The sequence below is a fragment of the Delphinus delphis genome, chromosome 2 (assembly GCF_949987515.2).
Source record: "Delphinus delphis chromosome 2, mDelDel1.2, whole genome shotgun sequence".
NCBI classification, from domain to species: domain Eukaryota; kingdom Metazoa; phylum Chordata; class Mammalia; order Artiodactyla; family Delphinidae; genus Delphinus; species Delphinus delphis.
The window spans coordinates 132,440,040-132,459,547 of record NC_082684.1 but is presented as its reverse complement, the minus strand read 5'-3'; the positions used below and the strand labels follow the sequence as shown (position 1 = coordinate 132,459,547).

Below are 19,508 nucleotides of genomic sequence, written 5' to 3'. Positions count from 1 at the left end.
AAAATGTGGTACACACACACATACACACACAATGGATATGCTTGGCCATAAAAAAGAATGAAATCTTGCCATTTTCAGCAACATGGATAGACCTAGGGGGTATTATGCTAAGTGCAATAAATTAAACAGAGAAAGACAAATACTGTATGACTTCACTTATATGTGGAATCTAAAAATAAAACAAATGAACAAACGTAACAAAACAGAAACAGAATTATAGATACAGAGAACAAACAGGTGGTTGCCAGAGGGGAGAATGTGGTGGGGGAAGGAGAGAACTGGGTGAGGGAGATTAAGAGGAACAAACTCCCAGTTGCAAAATAAGTCAAGGGTATGAAATGTATGGTGTGGGGAATACAGTCAATAATTACGTAATATCTTTGGTTTGGTGACAGATGGTAACTAGACTTATCCTGGTGATCATTTTGAAATATAGCGAAGTATGGAATCACTATGTTGAGAAACAGGAACTAACATAATGTTGGAGGTCCATTATACTTCAAAAACAAACAAAAAACACAGAAGAAGAGACCAGATTTGTGGTTATTGGAGGAGCCTGGCTAGGGGAGGGGGAATTGGATGCAGGTGGTCAAAAGGTACAAACTTTCACTTACCAGATAAATAAGTACTAGGGATACAGTGTACAACATGATAAATATAATTAGCACTGCTGTGTGTTATACATGAAAGTTGTTAAGAGAGTAAATCCTAAGAGTTCTCATCACAAGGAAAAAATTTTTTTCTATTTCTTTAATTTTATATCTATATGAGCTGATGGATAATCTCTAAACTTACTGTGGTAAACATTTCATGATATATATGTCAAACATTATGCTTTACACCTTAAACTTATACAGTGCTATATGCCAATTATATCTCAATAAAACTGGAAAAAAAGCATTGACATGTTAAAAAAAATAGATAAAATAAAATAAAGCCAGTATTTCATTTTACTTTAGGGCAGTGAAACATTACACAATTCATTATAAAATCATCTGAATCAACCAACCAAATCTAAATTTTCAATTGATAGGAAAAATAAAATTAACTTATTAGTAAAAAAGGAACACAAAGTGCTGTTATGGCTGTCAAAGTTGTTTAACATATAGAAGTGAAGTAAACCCATGGCAGTGAAATTTGGGGATGAATGGGCATATAACATTCATTATGATTTGGATTAAGGAGATACACTGTTTCAGAGCTCAAGGGAAAACAGTTACCCCCCCACCCCCCTCCGATAACATTTAGTTCCAGAAGATTTATATGCTTAATTTTAAAACATAACATTCTCTTAAAACATCAAATAGTTATCTTAAATTCAAGCCAAACCAGCAATAATAATAATAATGCTATGTGTTTACGTAATCATTGTTCAGGCTTACAACTTCTATTAATACTTTATTTTATTGCTTTTTTAATTAAAATTATACTGTTCAAATTAAGTCAGACATGAAATTAGCTTTGGAAGAAAATCACTTTGGTGTATTATTTAAACCTTTGAGGATAAAATCCATGTAAGTTCTTCCAATCATGCAGAACTAACAGGACATGTGAGATGTAAAATGGACATTTATTTTTATTATTTCCAATCCAAGATCAGAGTTATAATAAGCTTCTCAGAAACTATTGTAATAAATTACTTCATGGTACCAAACTGCCACAGAAATTTTCCTGGTGAATGGCAGATGGGGCAGCTAAGTTTCACATGCTTATTTCCCAAAGTGGTATTGGTAGCGGAAAACCTAATTTCTAAAATGGGGATATGTTAGAAATGTAATACTTCTTTTTGCATGATGTTAATAACGTCTATCTAAATTAATCAAACTAATTAATTTGATGTAACAGGAACTGATGCAAACGGATTTCATTATAAAGGTAATCTAAGGATATGAAATTCTATCTCTATTTAAATTGATTCCCTTTGAAATTTTTCTGTAAATGACATAGCTTCACCAGAAATGCTCACAGGGACTGATTCATAGATGTAATAGTATTACAACTGGACAGACTAAAAAATAATAGAAATAATAGAAAATAATAATCAAGGATAAATGTCCTGGCTCTACCCTCAAATCATTTAGTCGTATCAGACCTAGCTGTGCTCAGTTATGCTCTTCACCTTCAAGTTATTTACAACAGTGACATTCTAACTCGTGAGTGTCAAGTAAGTCCCATATGAGCGTTGCTTCTGAACTAAGCTTAAATAGTCAATGCTTAATCTTGATCTGGCAATGCTGCTACTGTGGTTTTCTTTTATGACTTGATTTGCACCAAAAGTATAAAAAGAAAAAAGAAAAATAGGTGAAAGTGGGGGGTGGGGAGGTGTGGGCGGGACTACCTTTATTATCTTGACAGACAGGCAAATTTTTCCCTTAGAGCTAAACAAATTCTGCATACTCAACTGTCAAGTTATCTTGAGGTGAAAGATTTACAAGAGCAAAGAGATAATTATGTGAGCAAAGATTTGAAAACCTAGAGCACATCAAATCATTTGATGTTGCGCTAACAGGTCTCTTCTTTTACCTGTACAGCTATGTAAGACAAATCACTCTGTTCACTCTTGATATTCCAGTCCTCATCTGTTTCTGAGTCACTGGAGTAAGAGTCAAAGAGAGAGGACGTTCTAGACCACAATTCATCAGTCTGAGTAGTTGCATTACATAGTCGTGTTCCAAACACTTTCACTTTGGCCTGAATACCTGAAGGAGAATAAACACAATTACCTATGAGTTAGAATTTGCTTTTCATACACAAAAGTCCAATTCAATTGATCAATCAACTGAAAAGTCAAAACTTACCCACACTGTAGTGAGGGGGTCTCTTCAGAGATATTTGTGTACTTTTGTGCACTGGGCCTTCCTCACAGTGAGTAGGTACTGAAGTGACATCATTAGATAGATTATCAGCATGGACTTGTGTTTGTATAACTTGATTTTCACGTGCAATCTAAAAATATAAATCAGAGGAGAATTATACTGAAGGTAAGGCCTTCTTTATATGGTTTTATCTCCTAAAAGTTATAAACAGTGAAAGAGTATAGATAATACTTTTCAAGGTCACATATTAGGAAGGCTGGAATTTGAACCCAGGCAAGCTGGCTCCATAGTCCAAGTAGTTAAGAAGTCTGCCATACTGTCCTTTACTATTTCTAAGTCTATTTCTAAGCATTCTGGTCAAGCAGAAATCTATATGCTATTAAGCTATTTGCTGACAACCCATTGAATTTTCCCTAAATCAACAGCTGGAAGAGATAATACTACTAGTATTAAATGATTATAATAGTATTAAGTATATCATAGCAAAGCAGTAGCATCATTCTAGAAAACCTAATCATCAGTCCTTTATACATGACAGAGAAATAATTTAAGATAATATGCTTTAATGTTTTTATGCTTTCCTGAGAGAAGTTACAACGTGAAATGGAAATTTTGATTTATGGGAGAAGTAAGAGGTAGAAAGGAGGAGAATTTGGATATTCAGAAGGTAATGTAAGACTGAGTACCTGGAAATTATGTGGAAGAGGCTAAGAAAAGATATCTGGAAAATGTAAGAGGGTGTGTGGGAAGAAAAAATAAGTGATAGAGAAATGAAAAAAAGTACTTTGTAATTTTACCTAGACCACTGAAAAAAAATTTTAGCAAGCATCCTTGGTTGCTGTAACACAGGCTATGAATGCCCAAGTTAAAGAAACTTTATGAAGAAACTTTTGTGAAGAGTCCCTTTGTAACATGAAGAATTACACCTAACATTTTTGAGGATTTAAATAAAAATTGAAGTCTTTATCTTTGTGTTTATAGTTATGATTAATTTTGACAGCTAATCTACTTCTACTTTTAAGCCAAGCATTATAAAGGTCTAGAATAAGTATATATTTCTTTACAAAACAGATGTACTCCTGATAAAATGGAGTTTTAGGAATTTATTCAGCCTTTAAAAAATAACTTTTGTTCCTTTTATAACAGTAATACATTGTATCACTGAGGAAAATTTGCACCATACAGAGAAGCAAAAAGAAAAAAAAATAAGCCGTAATCCCATCATTCATAGCTAACAACTTCATATTTTGGTATCATTTTTGTCTTTTTCTATGTATTTTTAAAAATTGGGAACATATGTTTTATAATCTTGTTTTCCTCTTTAATACATCATGTTTCTATGTTATTAAATATTCTACATAATTTTTATGGCTGCATACAATCTATTGTACAGATATACTGTAATTTATTAAAACAATCCATAATATTAGAAATCTTTGAACAAAAATTTTTGTGTACATACACGATTACTTCTTTATATTAAAAATTTAACAAACAGAATTTCCAGATATGTATTAATCAACTAGAACCTGAAGCAAAAGAAAATTTTTAGAATAAGGCAGAGAAAGACCAAAGGATGAAGGCTATAGAAAAGGTCATAAGAGGTATAGCAGAAAAGACTAAAAAGCATAATATATAATATCAGTTGTAGTCCCAAAGGAAAAGAAAGAAAATGGGACAGAAACAATATTTGAACAAATAACATCTGAGAATTTACCAAAATGAATACAAGGCATTAAGACATGGTTTTACAAAAGTACTAAACATATTCACTAAAATAAAAACAAAGGAAACCATATCTTTGCATATTACAGTAAAACTGGAAAACAATGAGAAAAACTTAGGAGCCAGAGGAAAAAAAGATACATTGTCTTCAAAGGGGCAACCGTAAGACACAGTAAGGCTTAAACTCTTAAGGAAACACAAAGATTGAAATAAAAGGGTGTAAAAAAGATCTAATGTGCTAACACTAACCTACAGAAAGCTGGTGCTGCTCTATTGGTGCTATATAATAACACAGCTTCAAAATATATAACACAAAAATTGTTAGAAGACTAAATATGTAAATTAAAAACTAAGGTGGAAGATTTTTAACACACCTCTCTCAGTAACTAATAGGCAGGCAAAGATTCCATAGGGATATAAGAAATTTAAACAACATGATTAATAGACATATATGGAGAATTGTATCCAACTGCAGAACACACATTCACCTCAAGTACACATGGAACATTTATAAAAACTAACCTACGTTAGGCCTAATACAGTTTCAGTAAATTTCAAAATAAACCCATATGCTGGGGCTTCTCTGGTGGTGCAGTGGTTGAGAGTCTGCCTGCCGATGCAGGGGACACAGGTTCGTGACCCGGTCCGGGAGGATCCCACATGCCGCGGAGTGGCTGGACCCGTGAGCCATGGCCGCTAAGCCTGCGCGTCTGGAGCCTGTGCTCCGCAACGAGAGAGGCCACAACAGTGAGAGGCCCGCGTACCGCCAAAAAAAAAAAAAAAAAAAACCATATGCTGTATATTCTCTGGCCACAGTGTAACTGACCTAGAAGTCTATAACAAAAATATAACTACAAAATACCTGCATCTTTGGAAATTTTTAAATACACTTCTAAGTAACCCATGATAAAATTACAGTGGAAATTAGAAGATATTTTACACTAAAAAATAATAAAAATATTCAAAATCTAAAACTTGTGGGATTCAGTTAATGTCACACTTAGAAGGGCATTTATAGTCTTAAATGTACATAATAGTATAGAAAAAATTAATTAGTCTTAATTTAGACTGCAATTTTAACACCATTCAAAACATTATTTCACAAGATATTTCTAATGTATCTTCATTTCAGGAGTGTTCCCTCAAACAATAAACTCTACTGAATTCTACATTTGGGAAATAAGTATGTCAAACTTAGCTGTCCCATCTGCCATTCACTATGAAAATTCTGGAAATCAATGATCCAATTTGATACTCAAGAAGTTAAAGAAAGAATGGTAAATAAAAATTGAAAAAGTAGAGAGATGAGAGAGTGAACTGTAATGTAAACGACGATGGACTTTGAGTTATAACGATGTGTCAGTGTAGGCTCATCAGTTGTAACAAATGTACCACTCTGGTGGGGGATGTTGATAATGGAGAAGGCTATGCATGTGTGGGCGCAGGGGGTAATTGGGTAATCCATCTTCCCCTCAATTTTGCTGTGAACCTAAAACTTTTCTAAAAAAATAAAGCCTTAAAAAATTAAAGAAAAATACTGGAAATCTTTTAATATGCAGCTCAATGTTCATAGCAGCATTATTTAAAATAGCTAAGACATGGAAGCAACCTAAGGGTCCATCAACAGAAGAACGGATAAGGAAGATGTGGCATATAAATTACTCAGCCATAAAAAAGAATAAAATCTTGCCATTTGAAACAACATGAATGACCCTGAGGGTATTATTCTTAGGGAAATAAGTCAGACAGAGAAAGACAAATACTGTATATTTTCATTTATATGTGGAGCCTAAAAATAAAACAAATGAAGGAATATAACAAAACTGAAACAGACTCACAGATACAGAGAGCAGACCAGCAGTTACCAGTGGGGAGAGAGGTGGAGGGAGGGGCAAAATAGGGAGAGGGGATTAAGAGGTACAAACTATTGGGAATAACATAAATAAGATAAAGAGGGCGGACAGCAGAAGCAAGAAGAACTACAATCCTGCAGCCTGTGGAACAAAAATCACATTCACAGAAAGATAGACAAGATGAAAAGGCAGAGGGCTATGTACCAGATGAAAGAACAAGATAAAACCCCAGAAAAACAACTAAATGAAGTGGAGATAGGCAACCTTCCAGAAAAAGAATTCAGAATAATGATAGTAAAGATGATCCAGGACCTTAGAAAAAGAATGGAGGCAAAGATCGAGAAGGTGCAAGAAATGTTTAACAAAGATCTGGAAGAATTAAAGAAGAAACAAACAGAGATGAACAACACAATAACTGAAATGAAAAATACACTAGAAGGAATCAATAGCAGAATAACTGAGGCAGAAGAACAGATAAGTGACCTGGAAGACAGCATGGTGGAATTCACTGCTGTGGAACAGAATAAAGAAAAAAGAATGAAAAGAAATGAAGACAGCCTAAGAGACCTCTGGGACAACATTAAATGCAACAACATTCGCATTATAGGGGTCCCAGAAGGAGAAGAGAGAGAGAATGGACCCGAGAAAATATCTGAAGAGATCATAGTCGAAAACTTCCCTAACACGGGAAAGGAAATAGCCACCCAAGTCCAGGAAGCACAGCGAGTCCCATACAGGATAAACCCAAGGAGAAACATGCTGAGACACATAGTAATCAAATTGGCAAAAATTAAAGACAAAGAAAAGTTATTGAAAACAGAAAGGTAAAAATAACAACATACAAGGGAACTCCCATACGGTGAACAGCTGATTTCTCAGCAGAAACTCTACGAGCCAGAAGGGAGTGGCATGACATATTTAAAGTGATGAAAGGGAAGAACCTACAACCAAGATTACTCTACCTGGCAAGGATCTCAGTCAGATTCGATGGAGAAATCAAAAGCTTTACAGACAAGCAAAAGCTAAGAGATTTCAGCACCACCAAACCAGCTCTACAACAAATGCTAAAGGAACTTCTCTAAGTGGGAAACACAAGAGAAGAAAAGGACCTACAAAAACAAACCCAAGGGCTTCCCTGGTGGTGCAGTGGTTGAGAGTCCGCCTGCCGATGTAGGGGACGCAGGTTTGTGCCCTGTTCCGGGAAGATCTCACACGCTGTGGAGCGGCTGGGCCCGTAAGCCATGGCCGCTGGGCCTGCACGTCCGGAGCCTGTGCTCCGCAATGGGAGAGGCCATAGCAGTGAGAGGCTTGCATACCGCAAAAAAAACCCCCCAAAACAATTAAGAAAATGTTAATAAGAACATACATATCGATAATTACCTTAAACGTGAATGGATTAAATGCTCCAACCAAAAGACACAGGCTCACTGAATGGATACAAAAACAAGACCCATATATATGCTGTCTACAAGAGACCCACTTCAGACCTAGGGACACATACAGACTGAAAGTGAGGGGATGGAAAAAGATATTCCATGCAAATGGAAATCAAAAGAAAGCTGGAGTAGCAATACTCATATCAGATAAAATAGACTTTAAAATAAAAAGTGTTACAAGAGACAAGGAAGGACACTACATAATGATCAAGGGATCAATCCAAGAAAAGATATAACAATTATAAATATATATGCACCCAACACAGGAGCACCTCAATACATAAGGCAACTGCTAACAGCTATAAAAGAGGAAATCGACAGCAACACAATAATAGTGGGGGACTTTAACACCTCACTTACACCAATGGACAGATCATCCAAACAGAAAATTAATAAGGAAAAACAAGCGTTAAATGACACAATAGACCAGATAGATTTAATTGATATTTATAGGACATTCCATCCAAAAACAGCAGATTACACTTTCGCCTCAAGTGCGCATGGAACATTCTCCAGGACAGATCACAACTTGGGTCACAAATCAAGCCTCAGTAAATTTAAGAAAATTAAAATCATATCAAGCATCTTTTCTGACCGCAACGCTATGGGATTAGAAATCAATTACAGGGGAAAAAACGTAAAAAACACAAACACATGGAGGCTAAACAATACGTTACTAAATAAACAAGAGATCACTGAAGAAATCAAAGGGAAATAAAAAAATACCTAGAGACAAATGACAATGAAAACACGATGTTCCAAAACCTATGGGATGCGGCAAAAGCAGTTCGAAGAGGCAAGTTCATAGCTATATGAGCCTACCTCAAGAAATAAGAAAAATCTCAAATAAACAATCTAACCTTACACCTGAAGGAACTAGAGAAAGAAGAACAAACAAAACCCAAAGTTAGCAGAAGGAAAGAAATCATAAAGATCAGAGAAGAAATAAATGAAATAGAAACAAAGAAAACAGTAGCAAAGATCAATAAAACTACAAGCTGGTTCTTTGAGAAGAAAAACAAAATTGATAAACCATTAGCCAGATTCATCAAGAACAAGAGGGAGAGGACTCAAATCAATAAAATTAGAAATGAAAAAGGAGAAGTTACAACAGACACTGCAGAAATACAAAGCATCCTAAGAGACTACTACAAGTAACTCTATGCCAATAAAATGGACAACCTGGAAGAAATGGACAAATTCTTAGAAAGCTATAAGCTTCCAAGACTGAACCGGGAAGAAATAGAAAATATGAACAGACGAATCACAAGTAGTAAAATTGAAACTGTGATTAAAAATCTTCCAACAAACAAAGTCCAGTCAGGATGAACTAGAATGGGAACAGAGACACTGAGGCTATGCTGCTGGACTACAGAGGCTGAGATCATGAAGACTTATGAGGAGGACAATGAAATAAAGAGCAAGGGGCCAATATGAAAATAACTCTGAAAGAACAACCCAGAGGATTACACACGATAATCAGTTTTAAAAGTTCAACTGCTTTTAATTTTTTTAGTAAACATAACCATATCAATAAATTAGCAACATTGGGCTTCCCTGGTGGTGCAGTGGTTAAGAATCCGCCTGCCAATGCTGGGAACATGGGTTCAAGCCCTGGTCCAGGAAGATCCCACATGCTGCAGAGCAACTAAGCCATGCACCACAACTACTGAGCTTGTGCTCTAGAGCCTGTGAACCACAACTACTGAGCCCACGTGCCACAACTACTGAAGCCCGCGTGCCTAGAGCCTGTGCTCCACAACAAGAGAAGCCACCACAATAAGAAGCCTGCACACAGCAACGAAGAGTAGCCCCCGCTCGCCGCAACTAGAAAAAGCCCGCGTGCAGCAATGAAGACCCAACACAGCCAAAATAAATAAATAAATAAATGTATTTAAAAAAACAAAAAAACAAAAAAAACAAAGTCCAGGACCAGATGGCTTCAAAGGTGAATTCTACCAAACACTTAGAGAAGAGTTAACACCCATCCTTCTCAAACGCTTCCAAAAAATTGCAGAGGAAGGAACACTCCCAAACTCATTCTATGAGGCCACCATCACCCTGATACCAAAACCAGACAAAGATACTACAAAAAAAGAAAATTACAGACCAATATCACTGATGAAGATAGATGCAAAAATCCTCAACAAAATACTAGCAAACAGAATCCAACAACACATTAAAAGGATCATACACCATGATCAAGTGGGATTTATCCCAGAGATGCAAGGATTCTTCAATATATGCAATTCAATCAATGTGATATACTATATTAACAAATTGAAGAAGAAAAACCATATGATCAACTCAATAGAAGCAGAAAAAGCTTTTGACAAAATTCAACACTCATTTATGATAAAAACTCTCCAGAAAGTGGGCATAGAGGAAACCTACCTCAACGTAATAAAGGCCATATATGACAAACCCACAGCAAACATCATTCTCAATGGTGAAAACCTGAAAGCATTTTCTCTAAACTCAGGAACAAGACAAGGATGTCCATTTTCACCACTATTATTCAACATAGTTTTGGAAATCCTAGCCACGGCAATCAGAGAAGAGAAAGAAATAAAAGGAATACAAATTGGAAAAGAAGAAGTAAAACTGTCACTGTTTGCAGATGACATGACACTATACATAGAGAATCCTAAAGATGCCACCAGAAAACTACTAGAGCTAATCAATGAATTTGGTAAAGTTGCAGGATACAGAATTAATGCACAGAAATCTCTTACATTCCTATACACTAATGATGAAAAATCTGAAAGAGAAATGAAGGAAACACTCCCATTTACCATTGCAACAAAAAGAATAAAATACCTAGGAATAAACCTACCCAGGGAGACAAAAGACCTGTATGCAGAAAACTATAGACCCTGATGAAAGAAATTAAAGATGATACCAACAGATGGAGAGATATACCATGTTCTTGGATTGGAAGAATCAATATTGTGAAAATGACTATACTGCCCAAAGCAATCTACAGATTCAATGCAATCCCTATCAAATTACCAATGGCATTTTTTACAGAACTAGAACGAAAAATCTTAAAATTTGTATGGAGACACAAAAGACCCCAAATAGCCAAAGCAGTCTTGAGGGAAAGAAACTGAGCTGGAGGAATCAGACTCCCTGACTTCAGACTATTCTACAAAGCTACAGTAATGAAGACAATATGGTACTGGCACAAAAACAGAAATATAGATGAGTGGAACAGGATAGACAGCCCAGAGATAAACCCATGCACCTATGGTCAACTAATCTATGACAGAGGAGGCAAGGATATACAATGGAGAAAAGACATTCTCTTCAGTAAGTGGTGCTGGGAAAACTGGACAAGTACATGTAAAAGAATGAAATTAGAACAATCCCTAACACCATATACAAAAATAAACTCCAAATGGATTAAAGACCTAAATGTAAGACTGGACACTATAAAACTCTTAGAGGAAAACATGGGATGAACACTCTTTGACATAAATCACAGCAAGATCTTTTTTGATCCACCTCCTAGAGTAATAGAAATAAAAACAAAAATAAACAAATGGGACCTAATAAAACTTTTGCTTCTGCACAGCAAAGCAAACTATAAACAAGACGAAAAGACAACCCTCAGAATGGGAGAAAATATTTGCAAATGAATCACGGATAAAGAATTAATCTCAAAAATATATAAACAGCTCATGCAGCTCAGTATTAAAAAAACAAACAATCCAATCAAAAAATGGGCAGAAGGTCTAAATAGACATTTCTCCAAAGAAGACCTACAGATGGCCAAGAGGCACACGAAAAGCTGCTCAATGTCACTAATTATTAGAGAAATGCAAATCAAAACTGCAATGAGGTATCACCTCACACCAGTTAGCATGGGCATCATCAGAAAATCTACAAACAATAAATGCTGGAGAGGGTGTGGGGAAAATGGAACCCTCTTGTACTGTTGGTGGGAATGTAAATTGATACAGCCACTATGGAGAACAGTATGGAGGTTCCTTAAAAAACTAAAAATAGAATTAACATATGACCCAGCAATCCCACTACTGGGCATAAACCCAGAGAAAACTATAATTCAAAAAGATATATGCATACCAATGTTCACTGCAGCACTATTTACAATAGCCAGGTCACGGAAACAACCTAAATGCCCATCAAATGGATAAAGAAGATGTGGTACATATATACAATGGAATATTAGTCAGCCATAAAAAGGAACGAAATTGGGTCATTTGTAGAGACGTGGATGGATCTAGAGACTGTCATACAGAGTGAAGTAAGTCAGAAAGAGAAAAACAAATATATGTGGATATATATGCATATATGTGGAACAGATAAACCAGCTGGCAGGGCAGAAATAGAGACACAGATGTAGAGAACAAACGTATGGACACCAAGGGGGAAAGCCGTGGGTGGTGGTGGTGGTGGTGTGATGAATTGGGAGATTGGGATTGACATGTATACACTGATGTGTATAAAATGGATGACTAATAAGAACCTGCTGTAAAAAAAACCAAATAAAATAAAATTCAAAAATTCAAAAACAAATAAATAAATAAGATACAAGGATGTAATGTACAGCACAGGCAATACAGCCAATACTTCATAATAACTTTGTATGGAATCTAATCTATAAAAATATCGACTGTGTTCTACACCTAAAACTAATATAATATTGTAAGTCAATTATACTTCAATTAAAAAGTATACTTGGGGCTTCCCTGGTGGCGCAGTGGTTGAGAGTCCGCCTGCCAATGCAGGGGACATGGGTTCGTGCCCCAGTCCGGGAGGATCCCGCATGCCGCGGAGCGGCTGGGCCCGTGAGCCGTGGCCGCTGAGACTGCGTGTCTGGAGCCTGTGCTCCACAACGGGAGAGGCCACAACAGTGAAAGGCCCGCGTACCACAAAAAAAAAAAAAAAAAAAAAAAAAAGAATACTAGAAGTCTGTTAAAGAATGTAAGCAGTTGGGCAAAATTTGAAATATTTGGTAATCCAATATTTCGTCTTCACATAAGCAAGTTAGTTATCCTTAAGGTCTCCTTTGTTTGAAATATACCTGAATATGTAAAGATAGCCTAGTGTTTAAGTGAAGTTTTCACATTTTAACAAGTTTATTTAATGTGAAAACATATAGGAAAAGGTCTATGTTAATCATTTTAGCTCAGTAATGTATAAATCTAGTGTATCAATTAAAAATCAAAGCTGAACAAAATAATTTGAGGGGAAGAAATAATAATAGAAATAAAAATAAAATAATATCAGAGAGAAGATCAAAAGGCAGAGTTCACTCTTTGAAAAGACTAATAAAAATCGATAAAAAGAATGAAAAACAAAAATTACTAACAGATCATAAAGAATTTTAAAAGACATTGTATCATGAACACTTTTGTGTCAATATGTTTAAAAATTTAGATTGAACTGACAAATTTTTCGAAAAATACAACTTATCAAAATGGATATAGAAACAGAAAAACTCTGAATAACCCCATAACTATTAAAGAAATTGAATCCATCATTAAAAAATCTTCTCATAAGGAAAACTACAGGACTAGGTGTCTTTTTCAGTGAATTCCACAAAATATTAATATCAAATTTATTAGTGGACATATAACGCCAATTTATATAAACTCTTCCAGAGAATGATGAAAGAGGGGACAACTCCAAACTGGTCAGCATAATCTTGAAACCAAAACATGAAAAAGGCATTTGAAGAAAGAACAGGTATAGGGCCTTCCCTGGTGGCACAGTGGTTGAGAGTCCGCCTACCGATGCAGGGGACACGGGTTCGTACCCCGGTCCGGGAGGATCCCACATGCCGCGGAGCGGCTGGGCCCGTGAGCCATGGCCGCTGAGCCTGCGCATCCGGAGCCTGTGCTCCGCAACGGGAGAGGCCACAGCAGTAAGAGGCCCGCGTATCGCAAAAAAAAAAAAAAAAAAAAAAAAAAAGAAAGAACAGGTATAGACCAATTTTGCCTATGAATACATATGCAAAAATTGTAAATAGACTGTTAACAAACCAAATTAAACAATACCTAAAGGAATAATACACCTTGGGCAAACTGGGTTTGCTTCAGCTATGCAAGTTTGACTCTATATGTCAAAAACAGGCAATAAAGTTCATGACATTAACAGAATATAAGCAAAATATGTGATCATTAATAGGTTCAGAAAAAGCATTTGAAAAAATTCAACATCATTTATGATTTAAATCTGTAGCCAAAACTTGGAATAGAGGGGAACATTTCTTTTTATGGTAAGAGCAGCTACCAAAAGAACTATAGCAAAAATCATATCAAATGGTGAAATATTAATGACTTTTCCTTTGAAAATAGGAATGAGAAAAGGATTCCCCATCACTTCTTCTGTTTCCCCCGCTGTACTGGAGGTTCTAGCTAGTGCAATAGGAAGAATAAGAAACAAAAGCATAAACATCAAAAACTATATGCATATACTTTTTATACATGTAGAAAGTCCAAAAGTATCTGCAAATTACCAGAATTAATAAATGAGTTTAACAAGGTTTCTGGTTACAAGGTCAACAAAAATCAATTTATCCACATACATTTATAGAAAATAAAATTTTAGCTAATACTATTTATAATAGCAAAATCAAATAGGAACAAATCTAATGAAATTGTACAAGACCTCTATATAGAATGCCATAATGTTTTTAAGAGAAATGTAAAAACCCAAATAAATGGAGGGATACATTATGTTCATGGATTGGAAGAATCAGTATTGTCAATATGCTCTTTCTCCCTACATTCATTTAAAAATTCAATGCATTCTCAGTCAAAATCCCAACAGATAATTTGTGGAAATTGATGAACCAATCCTAAAATATATATGGAAATTTAAAGAGCCCCAAATAACCAAGACATCCATGAAGATGAACAAGGTAAGAGGAATTAATCAACTGGATATTAATTTTTTGGGGGGGGGCTGTACAATGACCATGTGCTTTATTTCTTCTGCTCTGTGATTTTTTATTTCAATAGTAACTTCCATATAAAGTAAAACTACTTGATTACCTCAACTTTGGTTTAGATTAAGATCGCATAAAGAATTTTAGCAAGTACATTTAAACTAATACCATAAAACACAATCATTATTGAAAATAAGCATTTGTCAGAAAAATATGCCAACTGGATATTAATTCTTAACATAAGCTATAGTAAAGTATTGTGATAATGGTGTAAAGATAGGCAAACATAAATGGAACAGAATTTTAAAATGCCGAAACAGACTAATGTGTATATGAAAACTTGATTTATGACAAAGCTGACACTGCAGGACAATGAGGAAATGCTAGCCTTTTCAATAAAAGATGCTGAGTCAATTGGGTATCTATATGAGGAAAAAATGAAACAAACTCCACTTCATACACAAAAATCAATTCTGAATGGGTTGTAGATATGAATGTAAAGACTAAAAACAGTAAGTTTATGGAAAACAGCAAAGTAGCATGCTTTAAGCATTAAGTATACAGAAAAAGATGGTTAGGTTGGCCTACATTGAAATTAAGAACTAAGTACACAGGAAAAAAAAAAAGAAAAGAAAAGCTCAAGCTCAGTACATCAAAAGACACTATTAAGAGTGAAGAGGAGAAGGTAGTTAAAGCATATTTAACTGACAAAGGACTTGAAGACAGAATTTATTAAGAACTCTGTATCAACAAGAAAAAGACAATCCAACAGAAAAATCGGAATATCGCCAAAGAGGCTATCCAAATGTTCTATTAACATTTGAAAAGTTGTTCCCTTACTAATGTCATTTATGAAATGAGAAAGCAAAGTAAACCACCATTACACACCCTTCAAAAAACTCAATGTAAAAGACCGACAATCCAAGTGTAGGCAAGAATGTGAAACAACGTAAACTCTGATTATGCTTCTAGTAGTGTAAATTAGTACAACTATTTTAGAAGATTATCTGGTATTATTTACTGAAGTTTAATATAATACCATGTCCCAGAAATTCTAGGTATATATCATCAGAAACCTGTGCACATATGAAAAAGACATGTAGAAGGATGTTTACAGCAGGATTACTTCTAATAGCCCCAAAATGATAACAACCCAAATGTCCAACAACAGAAGAGATAAAAAAATTGTTTGGTATATTCGTACAATAAACTGCTATATAGTAATGCAAACATATTACTGCTATATGCAACAATATGGATGAATCTTACAAATATAATGTTGAACAAAAAGGCCCGATGCAAGAAATGCCTACAGTACAATTCTACTTACATCAAATTCAAAAGAAAGTAAACTTGGTTGCCTTGAGGATGGAGGAGGAGCTAGGCTTGAGTTGCTAGTAATGTTCTAATTCTTTGACCTATAGTAGTTACACATGTTCAGTTTCTGATAATTTAATGATTTAAGCACTTTCCTGTATTTTGCTATATTTGAATTAAAGTTTAAAAAATACAGTTGGGTTAGAAAAACAAGGATGCAAAATTAACAGTTACGGAGAGACAATAATTCTAGCTATATGAAGCAAAATATCAGTGTATGGTGCTCATCAGAACCCCCTTTTTTCCTTGGAGGTGGCCCCTAATCTTTCCTCAAGCTCCCTAAAGATAGGCTACATTCATACTTCTATTTCTCTACATATAGCACAAAACACCCAAAACAGTGTTTACAATAGCGCCTCAATAAATATTGTAGAGTGACTGGAAATTTGCTGTTTAGTCAGTTGGTCTTGGAAAGAAAAACAGTGAGTGGGGGAAGGAGTGAAAGGTGGCACAAGTAAACTTTCTTAGAGATGCTAATGGGGTTCTCAATCCAGACCAGCTAAAAATTTATTGCTCTCAAGTCTAAATAAACTTTTTAAACTTTATATAAAGTACTATTATTAAAACCTACACATAGTTTCCTAATAACTCAGCATGTATATTAATGTAATATGGATTGTTAGAAGTGTTGGCTGGATATATTTACTAATTGGAAAACAGAGTTGGTGTCTATTCTAGATTTCTCAATAGTTAGCCTTTGTTGTATTATAAGATCTTTGGTTGTTTTATTAGCCTGGCTTTTCTTCTCGCAATTTTTGATTAGATGGTAAAATTATGAGTGAGAAAAATGGTGTAAGGGTGTGTGTGGCACATGTTTAATATTTACCTCTTTTACTACATATTTATATATATCTATATATAGATGTACGTATATGGGCTTGGGTAAAGGTTGGCTAGGCAATGATGGTGGATAGATGGTTCAAGGAAGAGGCAGATGTCTTGACTGGTATACAGCTTGGTGAGAAGGGAAACAGGCAGAGAACTGAAATTCTATTGTACTAAAAAAACTGCTCTCATAGTCACATAATCATTCCACAAATATTTATTGAATTCCTTAAATTTGCAAAATATTGTTCTAGTTGCTGGCAATACAATAGTGAACAAATCAGATAAGATCCCTACTCTCACAAAGCTTACATTCTAATGTGAGGACAAACATTAAGGAAATTATACAATTATGTCATGACAACTGTGATGAGTGCAACTGAAGTATATGTGCTAATGAAGTGTATGAAGAATGAGAATATATAATTAGGGAAGCAAAAGGGAAGGATGTTTGAGCATATTTTTAAAGTAAAAGGACTCAATTGATGATGATGGGAAATGGCAGGGGCATAATTCTGGGGCAGTACATGAAATAATGGAGAAAAGGCTTATTGGTAGGAAAGAATATAGTATGTTCAAAAATTGAAAAGATCAGCATGACTGGTACACAGTGAGCAATAAGGACAGTGGACTGGGATAGGATTGGTGTGGCAGGCAGGGGTAAATAGCATGCAGAGACTTGTAGGTTGTGTTAATAATATTATTCTTCATCCTAACAATTGCAGGGTGTCATTAAAGGGTCTTAAGCATCCACCCCAATGTAGGAAGCAGGTTGGTATGGCAGAAGAGTTTCTGTCTGGCAATTAGACTTAGAGAAAAGGCTCTTGAGGAAATTCACCTCCTGGACTGGCTTTCTTGTGCATAAATATTGAGTCTGAACTAGATGAGAACTTAGGTTTCCTTCAGCTCTAAAATTCAACGAATACCTCTATATATTCAAAGCCAAAATGTCAGTTACAAGTCACCTGACTTCTTGGTGAATTCTTCCTATCTCTAAAACTGAACACATTTTAGATCCAATTAAGAGTCATAATTTAATCTATGTTATGGTGATACGGCTGAAGTTTGACTAACTCAAAGAAGACTGGGAAGTCTTCTTTAAGATGGGAAGTGGGCAAGAAGGCAGTAGTGACCAGATGCAAAATAAGTGTAATCGATGCTTGTGAGTATCGAGGAAGTAGGCAGAAGAGAGCAAGATAGGAAAATTCAGCTCATTGGAACGATTTAATTTAAAGGCAGTCAGTCAAGAGGTAGTTTAGAAGTGGGAAGGGATTGTTTATCAGCAAGCCCCACCTTCATCAGCATCTCGTATCCCCCTTCCCCCGCCATTTTGATAGTATAATTGATAATTCCTCAAGCTTATATAATACGGTATGCAGAAAGTTTCAAGCACCCCATTCCTTGAGATTGTCTCAAATTAAACACTTTCTATTTAAAAACTCAGGAGCGGAGAGTGAAGGCGACTATAATCTGAAGAACGAGAGAGAGAGACAGAGACAGAGAGAATGAGTGTGTTTTGGGGAAGAGGAGGTAGAAGAAACTATTAATTCCAGAGTGTTAATGCTAAATAGGCTCTTGGAGATCACTGAGTAAACAGAAACCTTCGAGGTGAGGTGACTTTCCCAAGACGACACTAAGTGGAGGAGCCTAGCCACAGACCCAGGGTCCTCCAACGACCCTCGGGGGACTCCTGGGTGGCCCTTTACCTGTGAAGCTTTAGCCCTCTTCCTGGCCCGGAGGAGTGTACAGCAGGCTGGCCCCGGGGCAGCCTCGGGCTGCCTGACTGCCTGGGGCTCTCCTCCTTTCTCGGGGCCGCCCGCTCCGTCTCCCTCTTCTTAACCCCTTAGATGCCGGGGAGGACACCCGGTGCAGGGTGGGCACGGCGCCCGCCACAAGCCTCAGGCGCTGGGAGAAGCGCAGGTTCTTCTAGATAACCGAAGAGACGTCAAAACAGGCGGGAGCAAAGTGGTCGGAGCAGATGACCGACCTGCCGTTGCCCTCGTACCAGCTGGCGCGGCGGCCCCGCACGAAGCGGTCCCACAGCAGCCGCACAGCCCGGTCCTTGGGGAAGCGGAACAGCGACTTCCCGGACGTGGAAGACGTCCTCCTCAGGCATGGCAGCTGACTCCGGGTTGGGAGATGAGGGCCCTCCGCACGGCCGAGCACCCCCTGAGCACACACCTGCCGCATTCAGCGTACGCCTTGTCTCCTTCCCCCACCTCCGGCCGGCGGAAGTGCCAAACTGCGGCCCCACCTGGGAAAGTATCCGGCTCTCGGAGATCCTCCTCCTCCCTGCAGCATCCCCTAAGAGCAGGTGGCCACAGGCAGAGGGATACAAATTTCGCGCGGGCCCAGCTGAGGTGAGCCGTAAAGAGGGACGGACCGGAAGTGGTGGTTGTCATAGCTACCGAGGTGGCCGGCCTCTTCCCCGTCTTATCCTCCTCTCCACACTCCCGCTCTGTTTTTATGAGGCCAGGAAAATAGAACTAGGAAGTGCTGACGTTTGGGGCCCCCCCAAATATAACCAGAGGCTCTAACGAGGGCATCGGCCAGTGCT

General features: G+C 36.7%; 1 protein-coding gene across 1 annotated transcript; it reads right to left on the bottom strand.

The window, feature by feature from the left end:
* Positions 1–673: 673 nt before the first annotated feature.
* THAP10 (THAP domain containing 10) lies at positions 674–19,259 on the bottom strand. Its single transcript, XM_060005683.1, is given in 4 exon segments — positions 674–2,699; positions 2,799–2,946; positions 18,658–18,796; positions 18,798–19,259. Coding segments are annotated over 4 exon segments (828 nt in total). The 5' UTR covers positions 19,142–19,259; the 3' UTR covers positions 674–2,502.
* Between the last annotated feature and the right edge of the window lie 249 nt (positions 19,260–19,508).